The sequence below is a fragment of the Homarus americanus genome, unplaced genomic scaffold (genome assembly GCF_018991925.1).
Source record: "Homarus americanus isolate GMGI-L3 unplaced genomic scaffold, GMGI_Hamer_2.0 scaffold16712, whole genome shotgun sequence".
NCBI classification, from domain to species: Eukaryota; Metazoa; Arthropoda; class Malacostraca; order Decapoda; family Nephropidae; genus Homarus; species Homarus americanus.
In genome coordinates, this window is record NW_024757794.1 from 1,884,607 (window position 1) to 1,912,076 (window position 27,470).

The following is a 27,470-nucleotide window of genomic DNA, read 5'->3' on the forward strand; positions in this document are numbered from 1 at the left end:
TCCGGCAGGGCACCGCGTAAACGTGGAAACGCGGAATGTGGGACCGCGTAAAGTGAGGGTTAACTGTACAGTAATTTAAAGACATATATACCAGTGCACATGGATATTACAGTGTCCACAACCTGTATGCATCTGTAACCCCCTGAATCTGCATGGTGTGAGGGTTACTGTCTTCTTAAAATCAGAGGCCCAAGATCTATATAGTTCTCAGCCTTCAGTCTATCTGATTTATAGTTTCAAGTTCTCTATATAGTCCTCATCTCTCCTTCATCATTTGTGTCAATGTCTCGGGAAACTTTAGAAGCACAACAAAATGTCATGATCATCATTAGAAGCCCAAAGCAAAAAGCTCCATAGTGAATAAATATAAGATTTTCTCGATGTGTGGTGAAAATCTCTCGTTCTGTTGGAGTGAAGTTCGAAGTGGCATTCTGCTGTGTGAAGTACCATACCACCAACATGACAGAGTTTTCGATGAACAGTAAAATAGAGTAAAGAGTGTAGGGGAACCATGGTGCCACCTGTAAAATTACCAAGAGTTTGTGATCAGACAAGTGACTAATATACACATACTGTAGTTAGTGCATGATACAAACAGTTATTTCATTACTGTTTGGTAATCCACTGAGTTTATTTCTTAAGTATAGAATATGTAAGTACTAGACAGTAAACCCTCGATAACTTGGTATGTGATAACTCGGAGTTTCATATAACTCGGCATGGATATGGTCTCGGAATGTATAAGTATAACTCAGAAAATGTTGAGATATATAAAATTATCTGGGAAAATTTTGTCTTATCTGGCCACCTGCATCACCTACCACGCCTCTGTGTCACCTACTATGATGCTTCATTCTTCACCTGCAGTGCTGGAAAGTGTTACTTTTTTTTACATTTAGTAATGACAGTGATCCTCGGTTAACGAACGCCTCAGTTAACGAATTACCTTCCATAAGATTCTTCACTTCGGTTCACGAAAAAATTTCGGTTAACAAATTCCTTACGAATTTTTCCCAACATGTTTTCGCCTGCTTTTGCCTGCTCACCAGCTGTAGTATTAGTCCGCCAATACAGTAATCGGTTTTAGGGCTTAAATTCCTTACCATTTTAGTAAATATCAAGAAAGTTGTACTATTCAATAAATTTCCAAGTTTTATATTAATGTTTTTAGTCATTTTAACAATTATTTGAAATAATTGAAGTACAGGAAACTAGTTTTTAGGGCGCCAAACAGCCACTTGACCCACCCAAAATGGTGTCAGTTTGTGTCCCTGCTCAGTGGAGGAAGCATCTGGCTTGAGACTCTTTTGAACATAAACTATTTTTACGTTTTTACAGTACAATTATTGGTCATTCTGAAGTTTATTTTACATATTGACAATATATAATGCAGTGCAGTGTTGATTTAAAGAAAATAATCTTGAATTACACCAAGTGAACTAAAATTTTATGGTCAAATGGCGACATGAAGCATGGGGTGACTTCTCTTCCACCCCAATGCATTCTCTTCTCCCTTCTCCTCCACCCCCATTCTAATTCCCATCATCATCATCATCAACCAGGAGCCTTCTAAATGCACACCTCAAAGTAAGTGTACTTTACTGCATTTATTTTTAGTTTGTATGTAATTTTCGGTGAGCTGGAACCAATTAACGAAATTTTCGGTTAACGAACGACCTTCTGGAACGAATTGTGTTCGTTAACCAAGGGACCACTGTACATGTACACATATATGGGTCGACAGTTTTTTATTGTATTTTTTCTAAAAGGGAGAAAGTGCCTCAATATGTCGGAATTTGGGCTAACTCGGCAAGGCCAGAGCCCCATATATGCTAAGTTATCGAGGGTTTACTGTACCTATATAAATGTTCTCACCTTTAATCGAGCTTTCATATTAAACTCTAAGTAGGCAAAGATGAAGACAAAAGCACTGAAGAGATATATGAATATCCTCCTGACTTTGTTCTTGCCAGCAGCAACTGTCTGGAAGAGGAACACCAGCACAACATGGCTGCCAATAACCAAGATGATCCACCATTTGAGAGAACCAGCAAAGAGTGCCAAAACCTCAAACCTGGCCACAAGGAATGACACCCACCACAAAAATGCCATTATCTGTAATGGATGTTGTGGAATATTTGTTAATTAATTAATTAATTATATATATATATATATATATATATATATATATATATATATATATATATATATATATATATATATATATATATATATATATATATATATATATATATATATATATATATATATATATATATATATATATATACACACCCTCACTTTACGCGGTCAATTGAACCCACGGAGGCCCGCGTAAAGCGAGAAACGCGTAAAGTGAACAACATAACATATGGGATTAAATGAAATAGAGACCGGCTGACCCTCAAACTCCACTTTTTCCGACACAATACCTATGTTCTAGTAAAAATAACATCTTAATTTTATGATGGTACATGCACACAATTAATACTTAAGAGAAATAGAGAAATACAGTCGCTAAGTTAATGTCCATTAAAATAATGGACTCAACTCCCTCCCCCTCTTCTCACACTACACTCGCTGGCTCTTCCCTCTCTGAGAAATTTTTTGGGGAAAACCACTAGATTTTAAGGTATAGTAATAAATAATACCTCAAACTAAAGTTAGGATAATATAATTGACATTGCTGGATTCCTTGTAAGACCAGGAATATTTTGAATATAAATGTAATATATTTTGCACAAAAGATAACATATTTACTCAGAGTAAACAAAATACTTACATGGTGCATCCTAGAGTGCTAAGAGAGCTGTGCAACGAGCTTGCAGAGCCCCTGAAGATTCTGTTTTGTAAATGCCTGGATGAACAAATGGTCCCCAGTGAATGGAAAGTGGCTTATGTGAGTCCTATCTTCAAGAAGGGCGATAGTCACTCCACGAACAACTATAGACCGGTGAGCCTGACCAGCATAATATGTAAAGTACTTGAGAGTATTATCAGAGATGCAGCGATGGAACATCTACTACGAAACAACCTTGTAAAAGATTGCCAACACGGTTTTATGCCGGGGCGCTCTTGCTTGACACAATTGCTCAAGGTATTGGATATTTGGACCCATATTCTAGAACGGGGTGGTAATATCGACAATATTTACCTAGATTTTGCCAAGGCTTTCGACAGTGTACCCCACGAAAGGCTGAAAATCAAACTGGAAGGGTACGGAATTCGGGGAAATGTCCTAGCGTGGATAGAAGACTTTCTACATGACCGCAAGCAATGTGTGGTGATTAATGGCACGAAATCGTCATCTGTACCTGTAACAAGTGGGGTACCGCAGGGTAGTGTATTGGGCCCGCTGTTGTTTGTTTGTTTCATAAATGATATGCCTGACGTTGTACACTCCTCCATACAAATGTTTGCCGATGATGGCAAGTTATTTCGGGAAATTAAGAACCAAGCGGACTGTGAAGAGCTGCAGAAGGACCTCTGTGGGCTCCAGGAATGGTCGAAGGAATGGCTGCTGAGATTCAATGTCACGAAGTGTAAGAGGATGCACCTGGGGCGTACCAACGGTAAGGAGGCGTACCATATGTCCCAACGGGATGAAGAAAATGTACTAGTTGAGACTGTGTGTGAGAAGGACCTAGGTGTGTATGTTGACAATGAGCTGAAGTTCTCGGGCCATTGTGAGAAGAAGGTAAATCAGGCAAATAAATTATTGGGTCTTATAAGAAGGTCGTTCAGATATCTAGACGGTCCGTCCCTCGTGACAATCTTCAGGAGTGAAGTGCTTCCCCATCTGGAGTACTGTCACCCCATCTGGTCCCCGAGATATGCTAGGGACTGTCAGTTGGTTGAAAATGTTCAAAGGAGGGCCACCAAACTGGTGCCTGCACTTCGGCACCTCAGCTACCCTGAGAGATTGGAGCGCCTGAACTTGCCTAGCTTATACTACAGACGGGCAAGGGGGGACCTAGTTGAGGTTTATAAGCATCTCAGGGGGCACTACTCAGTTGAGTGTCCTTACTTGGAGCTGGCGGACGCTCGCCCCACAAGGGGTCACAGCTCAAGATTGAAGAAGCCGCAAGTCCAGAAAACCGTGAGGGCAAACTTTTTCGGAGTGAGGGTTGTAAACTCTTGGAACAATCTACCAGAGAGTGTTGTGACGGCACCGAGTGTGAGCTCTTTCAAGAGAAGACTTGACCAACACTGGAGCGGGTTCAGGTACATTCAGGAGCCGGTGCATGCCCAGTATTTGCCAACAGTGCGTGACAGAGACGTGACCGATCGCCCGGGCGGCTAGCGAGCCGATCTTTTGGTGAAGAATATAAATGAAAAGAGACGTGACCGATCGCCCAAGCGGCTAACAAGCCGATCAGTGGCGAAGAGGATAAAAGAAAAAAGAGAAAAGAAAATCTATGATGTTTATATTCAAAATGATCATCAAATTGTAAGAATTCCAGCAATGTAAATTATATTCTGGCCGGGTAACTTGTATGAATTTTATGAGCTAAAACAAATATCTTCAGTTAATCAAAAAAAAAAATATTCTTCACAACACTATCTGTCAATCAAAGTACCCCACCTTGCCTCCCCCCCTCTTCCAACCACGCCAGATGGTCGGTCAGTCCCTCCCTCCCCCCACCCCCACCAACCCTCCCTACCAGATAAATGTTTGGGAGAAACCAGAATATTTACCTTTTTAGTAATAAATAATACCTCAGACAAAAGTTAGGATAATATAATTGGCATTGCTGGATTCTTTGCAAGACCAGGAATATTTTGAATATACACTTCATATATTTTGCACAAAAGATAACATATTTGCTCTGAGTAAACAAAATACTTGCATTAGATCTAAAATTTGTATGTCTAATGCAAAATCTATGATGCTTATATTCAAAATGATCATCAAATTGTAAGAATTCCAGCAATGTAAATTATAATCTGGCCGGATAATTTGTATGAATTTTATGAGCGAAATAAAAAAATTATACTTCACCCGCGTAAAGGGGTACACGCACCGCGGAATGTGAGCATCCCGGGTTCCGGCAGGGTACTGCGTAAACGTGGTAACGCGGAATGTGGGACCGCGTAAAGTGAGGGTTGACTGTATATATATATATATATATATATATATATATATATATATATATATATATATATATATATATATATATATATATATATATATATATATATATATATATATATATATATATATATATATATATATATATATATATATATATATATATATATATATATATATATATATATATATATATATATATTATTTACTTATTTTATTTATTTATTTTTTTGCCATCTTAGTATACAGTGCTTTCAGTGCCCTTCCCACATGATAAAAAATACTGTACAGATGTTCTAGAAAAAAAAACGGTGTAAAATTGTACTGAGTACTGTACAGTAGTGCCCTCCAAGATGTTTATAAACTTCAATTCGGTTACCCCTTGCCCATCTATACTGTAGTACCTGTATAAACTAGGCAGTTGCAGGCATTCTAATCTCTCTGGGTAACTGAGATGCAGTTTGGTGGTCCTCCTTTGGACATGTTTTCATGTCATAGATACATCAAAATATTACAAGGGCTTACTCGTATATAAATAAGTTTTCCCTTTAATTGCATCAGAAAAAAAAATACAGTGATTAGTGGGTCAGTAAAGATAATTTATGACAGTATAGTACAGTACAGTATAACAGAAGGCAGGAAGAAGAAAGATGAACATATTAAGAGTAGAGCTGAGTTTATAAATGATTTGATGAGGTCTTGGTACACTGTATATCAAGGAAAGAGACTGGACAGTACAGGTCATAACAAAGAACAGACCATTTACCTGTACGGTTAATAAACTGGTAAGTGGTGAAAAGAAAAAAAGAAGATACTGTAATGGAGAAAATTCTTGTAAAAAAGGAAAGAAATGTAAATCCAGTAGCAAGACTTTTCATCCACTATGTGTAAGATCCCACATAACAGCAAGAGTTTCTCATAGAGTTAAATAAACAGTCAAGTCTACATAGGTAAATGAAATCAAAGACTTTGGGTCATACCTGAAGAAGGCAGGGAAGCTTAAAGCGCTCATTTTCTTCCATGTCACCATTAATAATCTGATTGGTTGTAACATTCTTCTGATAGGTGGAGATGACCTTTGAGGCGAGGGTTACCATTGAGAAGGACAACTGCACCGCCTCTATTGTTTCTGTGAAAGCAAGAGAAGCAATTCAAATGAGATGTATTATTGTGAGTACTGAAAAAATACAATATATAGTATTATTACATTTATAGTGTGTGTGTCTGTGAGTGTGAGTAGGGGGAGAAAAAGATCATAACCTCCAAAAAGTCCTATGGCAACTGGTGGATATGACTGCTGGGATTCCCTAGTCACAACTCTACACTTGGTCAGCAAAGATAAAGTGGCCGTTTATGCACTGGGATTTAGGCAGCAGTGCGGTTCGATCTTGGGTGTGTAATTGAGCAGTCCTTCTCAAGAGCCACTCTGCTCACCCTGCATGGGGTGGTGGTGGGGGGGGGTTGAAAAGCTGCCCTAAATATAGCCTTCCTACTATAATTCTCCTGATTGGGCAACCCTATGTGGTGAGAAACATGAAAAATTATCAAAATAGATTACACAACCTCTTATGTTGCTGCATGGAATATCAGGTCCCTTGTGGATACTGGCACAGGAGAGTACCCTAAAATAAGAACACCCCTTGTGGTGAAAGAAGTGTTTAAGTATAGAATTGACAATTTGACATAGCAGCCATAAGCGAGACCTGGCACACAGACGAGGTTCATCACATGGAAAAGAGGACTGGCTATACAGTACCTTCTTCTGGAAGGGTTAGCTTGCTATGACATTGCAGTCACATTTCTGGAGCCGGCTTTGACATTCACTATACAGTACTATTTTGCACAACAAACTAAGATGTCTGCTGGGATCAAAGAGTGCCTCATGATGCCTCATATCCCTCTGGAGGTCTTTTATGCTGACCTTGATGGAGTGCTGTCCTCCATCTCCAAGGAAGTCAAGGTTGTCCTTCTTGGTGACTTCAATGCCAAAGATGCTGACTTACATCAAGGTATATAATATAGGGAGAAGTGGGGTGGGCAAGTGTAGTACCAAAGGACTACTACTCCTCAGCAAGTGTGCTGAACACTACTTTAATATCACCAACAACTTGTTTAGGCAGCTCAATAAATTCTAGCCAACAAGGTAGACATCCAATACCAAATGAAGGAAGTTCTTAACATAAGCCGAGTCCAAGCAAGAACAAGGGTATCAGCCACTTCCATCACAGAAATTCAGTATGTAGATTACCTCATCCTCATTGCTCACACTGAATGCAACTTGGTTCAGTCACCCTTCCACTGTCCATTCAGGTTAATGGGACCATCCTCTCCAATGTTAACCATTTCCATTACCTTGGCTCCCACCTGTCCACCACTGCAGACATTAATGAGAAGATCCAGCATCAGAGATGTGCATCTCAAGTTTTTAGCAGACTGCATACCTGCATCTTCAGCTGTGGGGACTTGAAAGTAGCAACAAAGCTGCACATCTATCGATCAGTGGTCCTCCCCACCCTGCTGTATCGCAGTGAGACATGGGTCACATGCAGGAGACACCTCAAGGCACTTGAGAACTTTCACCAACGTAGTCTGTATTCCTTCCTCCGAGTTCGCTGGGAAAATAAGAGGATAAATGCCAGTATTCTTGCTTACACCAATTACAGGAGCATTGACGGTGACATCATACATGATCAATTACATTGGATCAGCCATGTTACCCACAAGGATGACAATAAACTACTAAAGTAGTTTACTCTACAGCTGTTTAAAGAATAGCAAACATAGTGTTGGCAGGCAACGGAAAAACTACAAATTGACACTCGCACCTAGGAGATGATAACCCTACATTACAACATTTAGAGAAACACCTTTCAAGAGGGTGTTAAAGCTTTTGAGTTTGCTTGACCTCAAGCCAAGGTGGACAAGCACCACTGTCAGAAAGATTAAGCTGCTGCTACTCCTGCACTAAATGTAGTCTACTACACATGCAACATCTGCAGACAACCCTGCCAGTCCATACTGGTGTCTCAAGCCACGTTAGAGTTAACTGAGGAGGGTGACACCATTAAAAACTCCTAGCATTCCGTCATCATTGGATGATTAGTATACTGTACTAAATTCTCAGTGACAACATAGAAAGAGTGTGTGTGTGTATTTATCCCTTCATTCTTGTCTAGTATATACACCCTTGGTTATGTTGGTCAACCACCAATACATGTTGAATTACACACCTATTTGAGAGAATGGGAGCTCCTGTCTTCTGAGTGTGATCTTGTAGAGGCGGAGAAGTATTTGAGGGGCTGCCTCGGTGAAGGCCTCCAGGAACTTGAGGAGATAAGCACGACTTGGGCGGTTTAAGTACTTGAGGTGGTGGGCACGCTTGCTAGGGATAAGGGCCATAGCCCCATGGTAGATCTGGTGCACATCTCTGTCAGGAACATAAATATGAATATGTTTTATATCTGTCAGTATTTTTCACCATAATCTTACCTTTTTAATAGTCTCCAAAGAAAAATGTTAATTATTTAATTTACTTTCTTGAACACTGTAATTCTGTTGAAAGCTTTTATCCAAGTACCAAGATAGTACAGTATATATCTTGGATATTACACACCACTCTAACTTTGCAATTTTCATCTTGGTTTTCCATCCTAAAAGAAAAGCTAAAGTTGCATATTTTTTTAATTTCCTTTCTGCTGGATTCCCAATGCAATTTGTTCAATGCAGTGTGTGCTTGTATACATCTGTACATTTGTATGTCTGTCTGTCCGACCTACAAGGCCAGTGATATAGGTATGTCATCAGATGACTTGTTTAGATGTCAAATCTGTAACTAAAATGGTCATGAAACACATTTTATCTTAATTCTCAGACCCCCTAATCCCTGAAAATCCCTGGATACTGTCTTTGTATCCATGATAAGTTCATCCAGCCCTGCCTTCTCCTGTCTCTTTTCCATTGTGGCTTAACTGTCTTAATAAGAATCTGTTCCTCAGGAGGTGTGGCACTTACCTGGCAACAGGCCAGAGAGGCAGGATAGGGAAACTGATGAGCCAGAGTGGAGCCTTGAGGCATGCCAGAATCCCCGTGTGGGTAGTGAGGACCTCTGTGAAGGCGAATAGGGCAAAAAGAAAGCCTGGGGCAAACACAAGCCCTATGGTGATGGAGGCGAAGACCACATCTCCTGAAAGGAAAATAAATACTTTTTTTTACACTGTGATGAACTAGGGGTAGTATGCCTTCTGGAGGACAATGCTGTTGACAGTGACTTATACTCTGGGTAGGCTTGTGGAGTACACCGTAGATATGAAAGATGAAGGTATTGTATGTGCCAAGTTGTGAGGTAAGATGTAGATATGTGTCCTACATTTAAAGACATCTAGGATGTAGGCTGATGAAACTTCCAGTGTTGAGAATTACAAGGAATGAAGGAAAGGCTCGACTAAAGGGAACTTGCATAGAGTAGGGGTGCCATGATAGGGAATGTTGTGTTGTACTGTATGTTGTAGCTGGGGTTGTAACTTTGGGGAATGATGGATTTTATTTGAGTGACACAATAACCATGAAAATTGCAGTGAGAAAGAGACAGTGAAGAGATATATTGTCTGGTATAGAAGGGTGATATGGAGAAAATGTGGGGCCAGCAGCTGATGAGGCAAAAGTTTTGAATTGTGTTTTATCTATTCGTAATAAGTCTTGATGTACTATGGAGCACCATCTCACTAACAGGACGGGCAAGGGGGGACCTAGCATCTCAGGGGGCACTACTCAGTTGAGTGTCCTTACTTGGAGCTGGCAGACACTCGCCCCACAAGGGGTCACAGCTCAAGATTGAAGAAGCCGCAAGTCCAGAAAACCGTGAGGGCAAACTTTTTTGGAGTGAGGGTTGTAAACTCTTGGAACAATCTACCAGAGAGTGTTGTGACGGCACCGAGTGTGAGCTCTTTCGAAGACAAGACTTGACCAACACTGGAGCGGGTTCAGGTACATTCAGGAGCCGGTGCATGCCCAGTATTTGCCAACAGTGCATGACAGAGATGTGACCGATCGCCCGGGTGGCTAGCGAGCCGATCTTTTGGTGAAGAAGATAAATGAAAAGGAAAAGTAATCAGAGACGTGACTGAATCGCCCAAGCGGCTAACAAGCCGATCAGTGGCGAAGAGGATAAAAGTAAAAAAGTAAAAAGTAACAGGAGGGTGTATTCTATGTGAGGGTGAACATAGCCTTTGTAATTTGTAAATGGTAAATGTTGAGCAGCAGCAAATTATGGATAAACCAGAGCACAAAACTAGTATTTTAGATGCATTCTTTGTAATGTTGAAAATTTGGTGTTCCTAGTGAGGTTGATAATTAAAGTAAGACGAAGGATATTGACACTGGTGGCTGGGAAATGGGGATGCTAAGAAGTAAAACAAGAGGATGGATGATATGAAATGAGACAGCAAGAATTTATGTTTGGGAAGTAATGAATGTAACTTTTTTTTTATTGGTTAGCTACTTGTGTTCATGGCAGTTGTAAAAATTTGGCAATCTACTGAGAGATATGGCCAGATATGGCATTAGAAGAGTAAAACAAACTTTGGTGTAGGTTAGTGTCATCAACATAGACATCAATTGTTATACTCTTTACATTTTACTTTTACTTACCGCTGTGGTAGTCAGCCATGGCCACGCCCACATCAGTAATAATATCTAACACATAGAAGACGAGCTGCAGTGCCCTCCCCACAGTATACCTGTCAAGTAACATTAATTAAGGATTTCCAAAAAATATTTCACTACACTTTCACGTCACATTGGGTTAAATGTATACGTGATGACTGTTTAATATGCAACATTTTATAATAGAATATTCAACATTGTTTTAGTTACACAAACAAGAGGATATGGGCAAAAGCCACTTAATATCTACATCACATTAACCTTACAAAGGGTTAATGTATAAAGTTTAACTCATTCACTTGTAGCATAGTGTATGTGGCTAGTTGTCAAATTTATCTTTGTGTTTGTCTATTCTCTCTTTGTTGGGCTCACATACATACGTACATGTAGGAGATCTCGCACTAAGGATGGAGGTGAGAAAGGAAACTCACTATGACGTTATATATATATATATATATATATATATATATATATATATATATATATATATATATATATATATATATATATATATATATATATATATATATATGTGTGTGTGTGTGTGTGTGTACAATGCAGTGCTAGGGAGTTGCTGTGTGGTGAGCAACTTGTTGAGAGGTCTTGTCTGTTTGAGAGCGTTGAGTAGAATGACCTTCGCGGCTGTTGTTGTTGTTGTTGTTGAGATTGTCGGACTGTAGTCCGACACGGGCCTTTGCTTGTACGTGTAGGCGGCCTGTTTGGTGGTTCCGGCTGGAGTTCTTGGAGCAGCCAGACTGGATTTTGGATTGGAGGTTGTCCTACCTGCAGATATGAAAGGATACTGCAGGTTTGCAAGTGTGAGCGGACCCTCGGCTAGTGAGCACTTACCACCTACCCCCACTCTTGGACGGTGAGCACTTACTACCTACCCCCACTCTTGGACGGTGAGCACTTACCACCTACCCCCACTCTTGGACGGTGAGCACTTACCACCTACCCCCACTCTTGGACGTGGTCAGTTTCGGAGTGGCGCGCCCCCCGAACTGGGGTCCGCACTTGCTGGGGGAGGATACTTCCTAAGCTATCTGGGTGGTGGGTATCGTGTGATTACCCGGAGAAGGTGGTGAATGTGGTTTGTTTGGGCCTTTCGGGTTAGAGTGGCCGCTGGTGTTGTGTGTTCTTGGAAGTTTCGAATTCTGTTTCGGAGACTTTGTGTGACTTCGCAGTCGAGGAGATAGTGTTCCAGTGGGTTCGCCGCTGGCTCCTGACAGTAGGTGCATTCCCTGACGACATTTCCGATCGTCTGCCAGGTGTACTTGTACCCTAGTCGTAGTCGATGAAGGCTAACTTGGGTTTGTCTTGGTGTTTTCTTGTCCGCGAATGGTGGTTCCCCTTTTGTAGCCACCAGGTACCATTTGGCTGATTGGGAACCAGCGTTGAATGCGTCAAGGAAGCTCGTTTGGATATGGAGCTTGTTAGTCTTTCTGAGGTGGTTCTTGATCTGTTGCACGCTTGCTGGAACTTGAATGTGTACGCTTCTAGAACGTGTAGCTGCCTTGGCTGCTTCGTCTGCCGTGTCATTTCCCTCGATCCTTACATGACTGGGAATCCAGTGTAAGACGACTGGGCGATTTTGTCTTTGGAAGTTTCATAACTGAAATACTGACGCAGAAAACTGAAGTGCTGTGAACGATACGTGTGTTGTGCCTTATGTACGGTACATACAACTATTCAGAGATACGAGAAAACATCACTTCATTGTCCATACACACATTGATACTAAGGCAAAATTATGGCAGTTTAGGTAAGTTTGGCTAAATTTACTAAGTATGTACTTGTAGATTTTGTTCTGATGATGATGAGATGGAGGGTAGAGAGCCGTTTGCTCTGAAGATGGAAGACGGTGTAGGAAGAAGGTAAAGTTAGGAAGTGGGAAATAAAGTGGGAGATTTGATAGCAGGTGGGCTATCCACCTTCTTAATACAGTATGTTTATTATTGTTCTATTGATGACCAATGTACAGTACAATACTTCCATAATAATACATGTAATTTCGCAGAATTTGGTACAATGTTTTTAGTCACTTTAGGAGTTTAAATTGACTACATTTATACTAATTACTTAAAACTAAACTAAAATATAAAAACACTTGGAATTAAAACATCATCCGAGCAGATGCAAAATTCCTAGACGTCATCGTTTTCTTTAACCCTGAAAAACTCCATTATACTCTGGCAATACTAAGTCAATTTTAGTGGTGTTCACTAAAAGTTTATCAAATACACGTTGTCATATGTTTACCAAATGTACCAAGTTTGGTACAAATCTGCAAAACCGTTCTCGATTTATTTTGGGGACACAGGTAGACAGACAGGACAGAAACAATACCCGGTCCGGTACCTTGGATCTGTAGTTTTAAACACCCTCTTCCCCCTTCCACGTATAAAATTCGTAGTTAGGATACGGGTTAGTTCCGTTTATTGAGAAAAAAGAACATGACACTGGGTAAATATGAGAGATGAAATAAAAGATACAAGTAGGTAGAGTAATAGGTAAGTAAGGACAAATCGATTAATTACAAGCGCACTTAGCCATAGCCTCAAAATCAATCAATCAATCAATCAAGGATATTTTATTGCGGGAAGTTGGGAAGGTCTTGACGGCCAGCTAGTCCTTGCGCAACACATTATACATTTGACGTCCATTAAATATTAAAATGTAGCGGTTCTAGGCGTCAACTTTCAACGTACATTTAGTTTAATTTTACAACACTTCATCTTTCCCAAAACATCTTCCCTTTGCATATTTACCTTAGTATAAGAATTATTGTTAAATAGTCAGAGAATATGTGGCAAATTATCGTTCGGTTTCTAACCTTTTTTTCAGAATAAAAAATTCTGCGGTGTACTATAGTATTTACTTTCTTCCTCTACTGATGCGAAATAGAGTAAATCCTTTGTATAGAATGTTTCACTGAACCAAAACAGCCTTGTGCAAGGTTTTGGACGATTTCGTAATTAACAAATACTCCAGGGTGTTGTTTCATCTTTCTTTTGATGCCGTTAATCATCAAACGTTGGTTGGTTGAGATTGTTACCGTTCACTGGAGTTAAGAGGATCGACAAACACTGGGGATCAAAATGCAATTGAATATTAACAAAGTGTGCCAGTATACAGTATACTGTATGTGTGAAGACTAACTACATGATATGTTACCTGATAAGAGGCAACACAATTCGACAGCCATAACAGTAATTTACACTAACACACTAACTATTTTACCATCTTAAGTAGATCAGTTCGTTTACTTTGACAAGGATATGGCATGGTAGCCCAAGGACTATAAACAGTATTTTATTTATCCCTGTGGTAGCCTCTCTTCGAGGCATGACGTCATGTGATTTTATCAATATATATAGTATATACACATACATATATATATATATATATATATATATATATATATATATATATATATATATATATATATATATATATATATATATATATATATATATATATATATATATATATATATATATATATATATATATATATATATATATATATATATATATATATATATATATATATATATATATATATATATATATATATATATATATATATATATATAATTTTTTTTTTTTTTTTTTTTTTCCTATGAAAAATAAAATTTAATTTTTCAGAGCAGTCAGCGAATCTTAAGCATCGACTTCAAGGGAATATCACATTAACGTTAGAGTGGTGAGGTATGCATAACCATAACCATGGCTGGGGTGGGTGAAGGGTTCCCCTCAAAAACCTTCACTTTCTTTACTTTATCCTTGAATACTGTATTAATGATTCCGCGACAACATCATAAGCGTGTCCTTGCAACTTATGCTGATCAACTTATGCAACTTTAAAATTTTTGAAGGAAGCAGATATTCTGTAACTTTTTCTATGACATGTGTTCGCGGAATACAGTGTGTGTGTGTGTGTGTGTGTGTGTGTGTGTGTGTCTACCCAGCAGTAATTGGGAACCTGAATGTTAATCGATATTCCGGGGTAATGGTTAGTCAGTGCAGTTGGCGAGTTGTCCGCTCTTCTCGGACTATTCCTCGGCACTGGGTCATGCAGCTGGTTAACTTAGGGTGTGGTTGTTGTGTTGGCGACAGTTTCTACACCTTAAACAGATTCACGCTTAGGTGGCCCTTGGGCCGGCCATCCTCGTTACACGAGGGACAACCATTATTATTATTTATGTGTGTGTGTGTGTGAGCCCGTCCGTCCGCCCGTCCGTTTATGCGTCGTTAAACTACATAATTGTTTTGATTTTATTTTTTTACGGGGAATAGTCCACCCGGACACAAGTCATCTACCCACAACGGGGCCTAGGGGGCGAAAAAATAAGAGTAAAAAGAAATTAAAATATAAAAGAAAATGATTATATTAATCTGCATCATGAAGATGCCGGAAAACCAGCTTTTTGAAGTGAGACATTGTATGAGTATGAGTATGGAAACGGCTGAATATCAAAGAGATCATACGTGCTTATTATGTAGTTATCTACTTACTGTTTAATTAGGCTTTAGTTCATAATTTATCTTTTCTAATATGATTATTCTAAAATTATAAATTTATCACGAGTACACATGCCGATTTCGTGTCATTAACTACCACACACTGCTTTCAGCCATCCATAACAATAAATAATACTCTAAGTGGTAATTCAACATGACATTATAAGCACGGTAATCTCAGGACTTTGCTGAAGCGCACTCAGATTGCAGAGGTAATCCCAGTGCGCTACACCAGAAGCCTGGAGTACGAGAGGAACCTAAAGTGACTCTGGTTATTGCTACATCAACGAACCTCACACAACGATAAGAATTCTTGTTATTAATCCAATCACTTATTTCCGGCAGCTTGATTTTATCATTTTTTTAAATTTTCGCTTTTAGATAATATAGCAATCAATTTGTAGAATGTGAGAACTCGTTTTCTTTGTCTATATTAAGAATATAAGATGATTAAACAATACCGCCAACAAGCTCAAAGTATGAGTACTGCAGCACAAGTTATGGGGGAAAAGTAATTGTACAATACATACGAATAATAAGCCGACCTGGGTATATTGTGAAAAGTAAAATCATCGAACTCAAATATGATTTCAGCAAAGTGATTGGTGGGAAGATTACTATAAATTTGAGAAGTTAAGAAGTCAAAGATAGATACAGTTATAAAAGTAAGTTGTGGTTGAGGAGGATTCAAGATAAGGCTGCCGGGAGCACGAGATGACAGAAAAGGACATGGGAAAAAGTAAGGATTAGGGTAGCTATCAGGGAATAGTCCTACCTGTGAGGGCGTGGGGACCCAACGTGAAAACGGATGGTGTTTACGGTGGTGTGGCTGCTCTGGATATTAAAGGATATATTTGTACGACTGAAGGTTTATTACATTATTATTAACTAACATTATGAAATTGAGCGGGTGTAAAGATGTGTGGCAAAAAAGAATTACTATATAGGGCCTATAGCTCTCAGCAGCTAGACTGAAGGGTGAAAACCGGCTGGATATGGCAACAGCCTCGGGAAACTCCACCACCATCCTGGAACTACGTCCTCTGCAAACTGGACAGCCTCCGTATGCCAAGGTTCAGGTTTATATGATGTACAGTACTATACACACTGCAAAAGCAGCACAACCGATTCGTCAGTCAAACATCCTTAGTTTCCTTACGTGCTGGGAAACTGGATAAAAATAACAAGTAACAATAGAAGATCACTAGGAAGATAATGTGAAATACAGATTTTTTGAAGACGATATTGGTCATGTGAGCGTGGTGGGAGGGGGGGGGGCGAAACATAAATATACCACCAAGGAGCTAGACTAAAGAGATGTTATCACTTTTAGGTACCGTGCCTGTTGCTCCTGCAAAAGTACTTCCACAAGCCTTTAGACTACTTACAGAGAGACAGTTTCATCTGCAGTAGATAGAGTAATATTTTACTCACTTCATGAATATCCCGCAGCAGGTAGTACAGGGTGGGCCACAGGCGCCGCAGCAGCAGGAGGACCGTTGGTCGTCGTCCTCATTTTCACGGGAATTGCGAGTGTTGGGCTGCGTGCCCCCTGCCTCGCCGTTGAGCTGGCTCGTCTCCCAGGCCTCAGTCATGACTCCCTCACACTACCTCCTGCTACGCCTCCACCGTCCTTAGCTCTGAAAAGAACTCTTATTCAACACATTTTTCATTGTACAGTATACAGTAGTATTTAAAACTAGGTGATATTATAATACACCAAAGCATTCCAATGCGGTAATCATAAGTCGCGACGTCTGCTTAATAGAATTATTTGACAAAAACAAAATATCTTACCAGTGAACAGATTTAAATTTCACTCACTAAGATTAATTTCTCACCTCTTTTCTGAGTAATTTTAATAGGCGAAATTTAAATAATGTATGTGCTGGACGGGTACAGCTCAGGGTATCCACCAAGCTGTGAATGGGTACCTAAGTAACTTAACTGGTAAAATAGAGGCGGTCGGTTTCTGTGCCGGCCACCTTGCCTTACTATGTACCCAAAATAGGCAGTCTTGTGTCTAACGGCCCCCCAGGCTTGGTCTATGGGACCCTCTGTCATACGAGGTGAATTGTTAGATGCCTGTCTACTTCTGACAGCAGGCGAAATGAAGCAACTAATAAATCTCACCAACGTAATTTTGACTGAACCGGGCAACTAAAATAAGAAACTCACCACAGAGAAACAATGTCTGAAGAGTGGCCGACAAATCTAGTTTATATAGAAATAAAGACTAATGATTAATCTCGGTAAAGATCACAGGCTCGACCTTTGTCTGGTCTAGATCACGTGAGTTGTTATAGACTGCTCTTGTGAGGCTTGTGTTCTTTGCGCTACTGAATAACAACTTTTTAGTGAACTAGGGAGTGCGGCGGCCGAGTGGCTGGCCTCCTCTACAAGAATCGCTGGTTCGATCCTGGAGGCATGCACGCCCAGTCCACCAAGCCGTAAACGGGTACCTGGGAAGTGAAAGGTGTTGAGTGGGGTGCCGGACACAACGCCTTGCGTACCGAAGGCTTAAAACACAGTGCTGTACCCACATTATCCCTAAAGGGACGTCATCCCTATGGATTTTAACATGTTGTGACAGTGTCATAACATTGTGAAGCAATGGTTAAATTTTTACGCAGAGGCTATTCAACCATCACCTATTGAATAGCCTGGTCTACGCAGCCGGCTATTCAGCTGTGAACCTACGCTTGACAAGACCAGGCGTAAACAGAAGTTTTCAGAACGAAATGTGTTTGTTTACATCTACATGCCAGTGATAACTTCTCTGGTGAAGCTAGTACAGTATTACACTATTTAGTTATGTTCAAGAGATGCTGCCTGTTCTAGGTAGTATTACAGGAAGTTATTTTTATCTGGTTATTATATTTGTAAATGTCTACATCAACGCAATTGTATCAGACATCAATAAATACCGTAATTTATATATTAATCGGAGTAGTTATTTGACCGGAATTCCCGGTCGAATAACCATCGGCTATTTGACCGGGACCCACCGGGATTGTGTATGATTTTACTATAATTTTAATGAGATTCTGGTCAGGATGGCTGTGGGAATTACGCTTGTCATTACACTAATCTAAATGTTAAATGCTTTATCACTATCTTTAATCGTCTTCTGATACTTCGAAATATCCCAGAAAAAATTCCCCAAACTCACCAATCATAAGTCTTAAATAACTAGCCAAGTATATATATATATATATATATATATATATATATATATATATATATATATATATATATATATATATATATATATATATATATATATATATATTTGCTGGAACTGGTTGATTGATTGTGGTAAATACAGTACATTTCTGGCAATGCTTGTGGGTTGGGACGAACTTCTGCTGTTGATTGTACCTGCAATGACCAGTCGGACTCGTTATTTCGCTTAATAGGGATAATCGCCAAGAGAGGAGCATAAATTAACTGACACTGGAGGTAAAGTGGGAAGATCCTTGGCATAATTTAGACTTTAGACACTACGTTACAAGACTGCCATCAAGTATTAGTGTCATGAGATAATAACAGGAAAAGAACTTCATGTGAACTATGTAGGGCAGTGTTCTTATCTTTTTTTATAGGTGAGGTTATCATCACAAACGAATAAAGATTAGGCCACGAGGATTAATTAAATGGCCGCCGAGTTCTCTGGCCATTGGATTGGTCTTCGTCAACCAATCTTTGTTAATTTGTTACGATTCCCTTTCCCGAGAAAGAAAATATTGATCAAACTCTTATTCAAGTATTATCTCTACCCTTAAGATATTAGTTATAGTGAATTAATTATCTAAATACTGTAGTTATCTATGTTGACTAACCCGCGCCATCCTGGGAGACTAAGTTCAGGATGAAGTCTAACCTTTCCGCGCGGCATTGTAAACACGGTAACCCCAACATAATTATGATAATGGAAATAAATAAACTCGATTAGTTTACACACACACACACACACACACACACACACACACGTGGTAACACTTTATTTTGCCATTCCTTTCCAAAGTTTATATTTGACATTATAAATCACTGTAGGTGCGCGTGATCCAAGTATATGCTGATTGCTGATAACCACAAGGAAACAAGAAAACACGAAGTTCCCAAGCGCTTTCGTGTAATTTACCCCTGCAGATGTGAATTGCACGAAAGCGCTAGGGAACTTCGTGTTTTCTTGTGGTTATCAGCATATATAAATATATATATATATATATATATATATATATATATATATATATATATATATATATATATATATATGCAATAAATCACTGTAGGTGCGCGTGATCTAGGTATATGCTGATAACCACAGAAAGAAAACACGAAGTTCCCAAGCGCTTTGCAATTCACATCTGCAGGGTAAATTACACGAAGCAGAACTTCGTGTGTTTTCTTGTTTTCATGGTTATCAGCATATATATATATATATATATATATATATATATATATATATATATATATATATATATATATATATATATATATATATATACAGTATATATATACAGTATATCCACACAAGCACTCGCATACATACAACACACAAACATGTATAAACACAAATATATATACTTAAAACACAAACAAACCACACAAAATATAAACATTCACAATTACACACTATAATTATAAACTCACATAAACCACACATATGCACCCAGTCAATTTATTAAAATACAAATAACAATAGTAATAAAAATATTTCATACAGATGTATTCGAGTTTTGCTGGCCATAATTGAGGCAGTAAATATTACTAACAAATTTCGCTTCGCCAAATTACCATACGAATATATATATATATATATATATATATATATATATATATATATATATATATATATATATATATATATATATGTGTGTGTGTGTGTGTGTGTGTGTGTGTGTGTGTATTATCAACTATAAAGAATGTGTGTGATATCACCGAATTTATCGTATTTATGGCAACATCGAGTGGAATATTTTTAAGGTCGAGTCTTGAGATGCATTCCGCCGTTATCGCTTCTCGGGGTATATTTTTTCATATACTGTACTGCAATTATGAAGAAGTAGCCCGACTTAAAATATGACAATTAGCGAATGAAAGTATGAATATATCCCCGTGAATTGGAAAAAAGTGGGATTGCGATTGTGTTCACTTGGGACTTCAAGAAAATTAGGTAGACGTGCACTTAATTTTTATAGTAAAAGTGAGAATAATTGCACTTGTTTTAGGAATATATAAATTATTTCCACTTGGGAATTTAGATGTTGGAAATATTTCCAAAAAGGTATGTGATGTAATATCGTAAATGCTATGTGTACTGTACCTATCATTAAGTGGGTCACGGTGATTACGTGTTATCTGCCCGCACTTAGCCTCATTTCATTCATATTTCACCTATTAATTGTGGGGAATTAGTAATATTGGCCAACCTGAGGCTTTTGTTTGGCTCGCATAGTTAGAAAAACAAAAAGCAACACTCAAAACGTCTTCCACAAAAAATCAATGAAATCTTTAAGTTCATAATAATGAAACTAAATCATTTTCCTTTGTGTTATAAAGTGGAGAGTAAACTAACAATTATTGAACATAACTTCTAATAAAATCATTGTATTCTTAACGTTGGCTTTTCTCGTTTTCAGTTTACGTAAGGCTGCGAGACCGGCGGGTCCCCGTTTATTGGTTTCCAAGCGTGTGTAACAGGAAACTACATGCTCTCTGTTTACTTGAGGAAACACGGCCCCTGGTGGTGTCATTATATTCGATTACTAGAGAGAGGGGAATTACTGTACATGGAAAAGTTGAATTTAAGAGAAGCAGAAGCAATCTCTATGATCAAGTCTGGAATGATACAATTGAAATATAACTCCCGAACTCTTAAATGTGAAAATCCAAGTTGTGAAATTTATCGGAAAATATAAAGAAAATAGTTAACCATTGTTCCAACCTATACATAGTAGTCAATGATATTGATATAAACATCAAGACTGCTGGAACACTATTAGAAATCCGAGAAATTAACGAAAAAACTGAAAGTTAATAAAAGGAATATTACAAATTAGAGATAGAATCCTACAAGCAAGACTGAAAAAAACAAAAACAATAACGAATAAAGAAAAAATTCGGACAGTCGCGCTCGCATCAGTGCTGATGGAAATTTATAATGAGCGTTTCTTTTGAATCTTTACGTGAAATCACGTTTCGTTAAAGCTGATTCCCCTTTGAATTAAAAATAATGTACCATTAAATTTGCGAGAGCAATAAATCACATATCTTTTGATAAGCATTGGGTTACTATCTGTTATTACTTATTTAATACGCGTGAACGGTCGCCAACGGTGAGCATAATCTTGTTTCACGAGTGATATGGGGCTGTCATTGTCTCACCGGTAAAAACAAAAATACCACATAACACTTTCAGCAAAAGCGATCGAATTTGTATTGGCTAAACCCGAGGTATCGACAAAAAAGATGAAGAGAGTCAACTCCGCTGATTGGAGTGCAGCCAGTCATTCTGGCTCAGCCACGTAGGAAGGTAGTCAACATCCGTCTTATCACGGAAGTATTCCAATTAACATCCTTAATATTAACTGAAGAACCTTTCACGAAAAGCTTTTATTACCGCCACGTTGATAACAGCCAAGCTTGATACAAAATTAATTCTACCAATTGTATTCACAGGCAAGGCAACAATAAGAAAATCGATTTTAAAACATATAGCTATTATTTAAAGGGCTTTCTGAGTTGTCATAATTTTGAGAATAACATATTGAAGTTTACCTTATGTAACGTGGAGCAGAGCACAGCGTCGCACCCTCAGCCTGCCACACTCACACTAACGCAGCTCTGTGCACTGTGGCAGCGTAGCCCAAGCCTGACTGGACGCGCCTCGCAGTCAGCCGTCACTGTAAACATTACCAAGCGCTTTACAAAATCAACATTAGTCGCCCCCGCGTTTTTTCTCAGGTTAGTTTTCTTTACCACAATCCTGTGGGTATAACCCTTACCGTGTTATGAAGGGGGAAACGAACAAGAAATTGTGTTGATTTTAAAAACATTCATCAGTTTATAGCCACTCTGCCACTGTAGATCTGTGCCAACAACTATTGTTACTGACTGATGTCTCCCAGCCTAAGCAAATTACCTTACCGAAGATAAGCATATGATGGCTTTGTTAGCTATCCTTGGTCGAATTGAATTACAGTTTACCAGTGTATACTGACACTGTATTCCTACACTGTCTCTATAAAAGCTGAATCAATTTGAACTTGTACGATGATATTACTGAATATCTATACAGTATACAAGACAAGACTAGCGAGGTCATCTTAAGATTATATCTTGCGCTTGTGAGACCTCACCTGGATTACGCAGTGCAGTTCTGGTCACCGTATTACAGAATGGATATAGAATCCTTGGAAAGAATCCAGAGGAGAATGACAAGACTAATCCCGGGCATTAGGAACCTTGAGTACAGAGACAGGTTAAAGCATCTTAATTTGCACTCCCTCGAGAGACGTAGAGCGAGGGGCGACATGATAGAGGTGTATAAATGGGAGTCAGGGCTAAACAAAGGGTACATTACAAAGGTACTCAAAGCATCCAACCAGGAGCGAACTCGTAACAATGGTTTTAAATTAGGCAAATTTAGATTTAGGCGCGAAATTGGTAAACACTGGTTTGGAAACAGAGTATTGGATGAATGGAACAAGTTACCAAATATCATCATTAACTCGAATACGCTGGATAGCTTCAAACATAGGTTGGATGCTTATATGAGCAATAGGGGTTGGGTGTAAATGGGACTGCCCAATATGGGCCAATAGGCCAGCTGCAGTTTCCTCCAATCTTATGTTCTTATATCTACAGTTCTTTTAAACCTGTTTATGCTTCGAATGTTTCCCTGTACAACCTCTCGTTGTTCATCTGCCAATGTGATCGAGTGAGAACAAATCATTTTAACATATTCATTTCTTAAGCATTCGGCCATCTTGACAGCAGTTAGATAAAACCATGTTTAGTCACCGATGTGATCACCATTTCCAAAGCACAACTTGTGAGAAAATTAAGTAACGAAATTAAAGATATTTAGATAAATGCGTAGATGAGGCAATCCCTGGTTTACCCACGGCCTGGTTATTGGCCTTGTCATTTTGTTATCTAATCTTGATGTGACATACAATTTGAGAGTATATTAAGTGCAGTGTTAATTTTTCAACGTAATTAACTCCAACAAAGTAACGCCGCAGATAAAAGCTAACTCTTGAACCGAAGAAATTTTGCGAAGGAACTTACCTGAGAAAAAATAGAAAACTATTAAACGCCGAACTCGAACCTTAATATGTGGCGTAGAAAACAAATGCTGCCAATTCACAAAAAATAACAACCTTAAAGTTAACGTAAGACGATTATATATGAATAATTAATACAAAATACGAAACGCGGTGAATCGTAACATGAGGCTGTGAACACCTCGGGGTCAGAAACCTCGTCTCGATAAAGAAAATTGTTCAAACACATCAAACACGCTGTAGCGTAGGCTATGTAGGAGATCTCGCACTTAGGATGGAGGTGAGAAGGGAAACTCACAATGGCGTTTTCTATATATATATATATATATATATATATATATATATATATATATATATATATATATATATATATATATATATATATATATATATATATATATATATATATATATATATATATATATATATTATATGCACCATGCAGTGCTAGGGAGTTGCTGTGTAGTGAGGAGCTTGTTGAAAGGAGGTCTTGTCTGTTGGAGAGCATTGAGTAAATTAATCTTCACGGTTGTTGTTGTTGTTGAGGTTGTCGGACCGTAGTCCGATACGGGCCTTTGCCTGTTGGCGGCCCGTTTGGTGGTTCCGGCTGGAACTCCTGGAGCAGCCAGACCGGATTTGGGATTGGAGGTTGTCCTACCTGTAGATATGAAAGGATACTGCAGGTTGCAAGTGTGAGCGGACCCTCGGTCAGTGAACGCACACCACCAACCCCCACTCTTGGACGTGATCAGTTTCGTAGTGGCGCGCACCCCGAACTGGGGTCCGCACTTGCGGGGGGAGGATACTTCCTCAGCTATCTGGGTGGTAGGTTTCGTGTGATGACCCGGAGAAGGTGGTGAATGTGGTTTGCTTGGGCCTTTCGGGTTAGAGTGGCCGCTGGTGTTGTGTGTTCTTCTTGGAAGTTTTGAATTCTGTTTCGGAGACTTTGTGTGACTTCGCAGTCGAGGAGATAGTGTTCCAGTGGGTTGGCCGCTGGCTCCTGACAGTAGGTGCATTCCCTGACGACATTTCCGATCGTCTGGTGCCAGGAGCACTTGTACCCTAGTCTTAATCGATGAAGGCTAACTTGAGTTTGTCTTGGTGACGATCTTCCGATCCGATCCGATGTGATGGAGAGAAGAGAGCCTATTGGCTCAGGAAGATAGAAGACGGTGTAGGAGGAAGGTAAAAGTTGGGAAGTGGGAAATAAAGAGGGAAATTGATAGCAGGTGGGCTCTCCACCTTGCGGGGACGAGGTTAAATCTGCCATGTCAGCAGTTCATGTCCACTACAGCAAGGGAAGGGAAGCCAAGCTAACCTAAGCTGAGGCAGATTGTGGTGTTTGGGGAGGGGGGCCCTCCGTGTCCTTTAAGTATTCTTCGTTTTTATTTAAGTTGGTGAAAGGAATCAGTAAAGGAGATATAGAAACAGTTCTTATAATATCCGAGCAGGATAGGACTCGTAGCAACGGATTTAAGTTGGATAATTTTAGGTTTAGGAGGGAGATAGGAAGGAACTGATTTACAAATAGGGTGGTAGACGAGTGGAACAAGCTTAGCAACTTTGTAGTAAGTGCTGGAACGCTGGAAAGTTTTAAAAGGAGGCTAAATAGATTCATGGATGATAGAGAGTGGTCGTAACTCTAGACAGGAGCTGCCATGCACAGGCCAACCGGCCTATTGCAGACTCCTTATTTTCTTATGTTCTTATATTACTCCCGGGGGTTGATCGTCTACCACTATACTATTATCTTAATTCTCGAGGTGGTGTTGCCTAAGCACTCTTCACCACCATCAGTCAGTTACATGTTCAGCCACATAACCATTATTGCCCTCACTCCGCCTACATATACTCTATGTTGATCCTGCTTTTTTCCCCCACCTCCATCACTACGAGCAAAAGCAATGTGAAGTAAAACCTCACCAGAACTATCACCACACTTTTAGCTCAACCGCCAACCTTTCCGGACAAATCTCATAATTTTTAATAGTTGTCGGACTAGTCACCAGTGCATTACTAACCATGTCACACGCTGAAAGACTTTAGTTGTTGAAGCGCAGCAATAACGTTATAACTACAACAATTTTTCTGGAACTCTCATTTGACCCGTCTCCTGCCAGGGTAGTATGTGTGTCTCTCTTATAGTCACAGGAACATGGTGCTCACACATAAGCCCTCCACACTACGCTTTTCATAAATTATTACTCGGTCATTAGGCTGTTGTTTTGAAAACTAGGCAGATAACTACGGAAGAGCATTTTGTTATAGTTATTTTTATCTGTGAATAGTTAATAACTACATGGCGGTCTAGTGGATACAGTGCTCTCCTCCTGTTCTAGGGTTCGGTGATTCGATTCCTGGGTGTTCTCAGTTCACCCAGCTGTAAGTGAGTACCTAAATTTATAACTTGAGGATGAGAATACGGTCGAGAGCAGTACCGGCCATGCTGCCTCCCTTTGTATACAGTGTACTGTGTCTACACTGTCCCTAACGGGCAGGCAGTTATGCCTATGGGACCCACTTTCAGTTTTTCACCTAGTCGTCCAAGAAAACCACGCACAACTACTCACCTTTAAATAATATTTGTTGTTTAAACGGTCGTTGGTGACAGTAGAGGTTATAAACCACACACGCATGAACTTCGTTGATCTTATTGTTAGTGGTGTGCTAATTGGTGTTTATATCGAACATATCGATCAAATTATCCTGGGAAACTTGCACTTCACGCCACTGCCCGACCAGTGAGCCCTACTGGTCCGCTACCTCGCACACTGAAGAAAATGACTTATCACAATTAGATCTTATCTGCTGATTACGGCGCTCACATCACCCCCCACAACACACCACCGATGGATCTGGCTCTCCCCAGTAACTGACTGGGGCCCATAAATACACTTCCACTAATAAATATGTAAACCAAAAATAATTGCAGATAATTTGCCACGATTGTTAAAGTAGGTCCTGCAAGTCTGATCGTCCGTTAAAGGAAGCGAGGATACAACACACTGAATATTACACTTCATTATATAAAGAGGCTGTGGCCGGCACTTCATACGGCTGCCTTCACTCCCTCTCACCCTTAACCGTGCTGTTAAATTAGGTACCCAACTACCCATTCACAACTAGATCGACTGGGGGGGGGGGGGGCGAACGAGTGACAGTGTCCGCTTGGCCGCCCCAAAATACTTCACTTTTATCCTCTTCGCCACTGATCGGCTCATTAGAAGCTTGGGCGGTCGGTCACGTCCATGATACGCACTGCTGGCAGATACTGGTCATGCACTGGCTCCTGATTACATCAGAACCTGCTCCAGTGTTGGTCAAGTTTGACCTTGAATGAGCTCACACTCGATGCCGTCACAACGCTCTCCGGTAGATTGTTCCAAGAGTTCACAGTTCTCACTCCCAAAAAATTTGCCCTCACAGTTTTCTGGACTTGAGGTTTCTTCAACTTTGAGCTGTGACCCTTTAAGGGGCGAGCGTCCGCCAGCTCCAGGTATGTACATTCGACCGAGTAGTGCCCCCTGAGATGTTTATACACCTCGATTAGGTCGCCCCTCGCCCGTCTGTAGTATAAGCAAAAGGTAGTTGCAGGCGCTCCAATCTCTCTGGGTAACTGAGGTGCCGTAGAGCAGGCACCAGTCTGGTGACCCTCCTTTATACATTTTCAATCAATTGACAGTCTCTAGCATACCTCGGAAATCAGACGAGGTGACAATACTCTAGACGATCGAGGAAGCACCTCAATCTTGAAGATCGTGACCAGTAACGGACCGTCCAGATAGCTAAACAAACTTCTTGTAAGAACCTACTAGTTTCGTTTCCTGATTCACTTTCTTCTCACAATGGCCCGAGAATTTAAGTTCATTGTCGACATTCACACCCAGGTCCTTTTCA

The 27,470-nt window shown here is 39.7% G+C and overlaps 2 protein-coding genes across 5 annotated transcripts in view; one reads left to right on the forward strand and one right to left on the reverse strand.

Annotated features, from left to right (window-relative positions):
• On the reverse strand, positions 1–26,351 carry LOC121857785. 2 transcript variants are annotated; one of them, XM_042353990.1, is made up of 9 exons: positions 26,144–26,351; positions 22,063–22,187; positions 16,714–16,919; positions 10,739–10,827; positions 9,104–9,275; positions 8,323–8,519; positions 6,073–6,221; positions 1,876–2,115; positions 1–521 (listed from the first exon to the last, which is right to left on the reverse strand). In XM_042353990.1, the coding sequence occupies exons 3-9, from the start codon at positions 16,872–16,874 to the stop codon at positions 246–248; spliced, it is 1,284 nt and encodes a 427-aa protein (XP_042209924.1). In that variant the 5' UTR covers positions 16,875–16,919; positions 22,063–22,187; positions 26,144–26,351; the 3' UTR covers positions 1–245. The 2 variants fall into 2 exon arrangements, with proteins under 2 accessions (XP_042209924.1, XP_042209923.1); XM_042353989.1 differs by lacking the exon at positions 22,063–22,187.
• Positions 1–27,470, forward strand: part of LOC121857784 (ubiquitin-conjugating enzyme E2 S-like) — a 70,493-nt gene that overhangs the window by 26,381 nt on the left and 16,642 nt on the right. For all 3 annotated transcript variants that reach the window (XM_042353986.1, XM_042353988.1, XM_042353987.1), the window contains exon 5: positions 6,158–6,262. The gene's annotated coding sequence lies outside the window, so the exon portion shown is untranslated. The remainder of the gene's footprint in view (positions 1–6,157; positions 6,263–27,470) is intronic.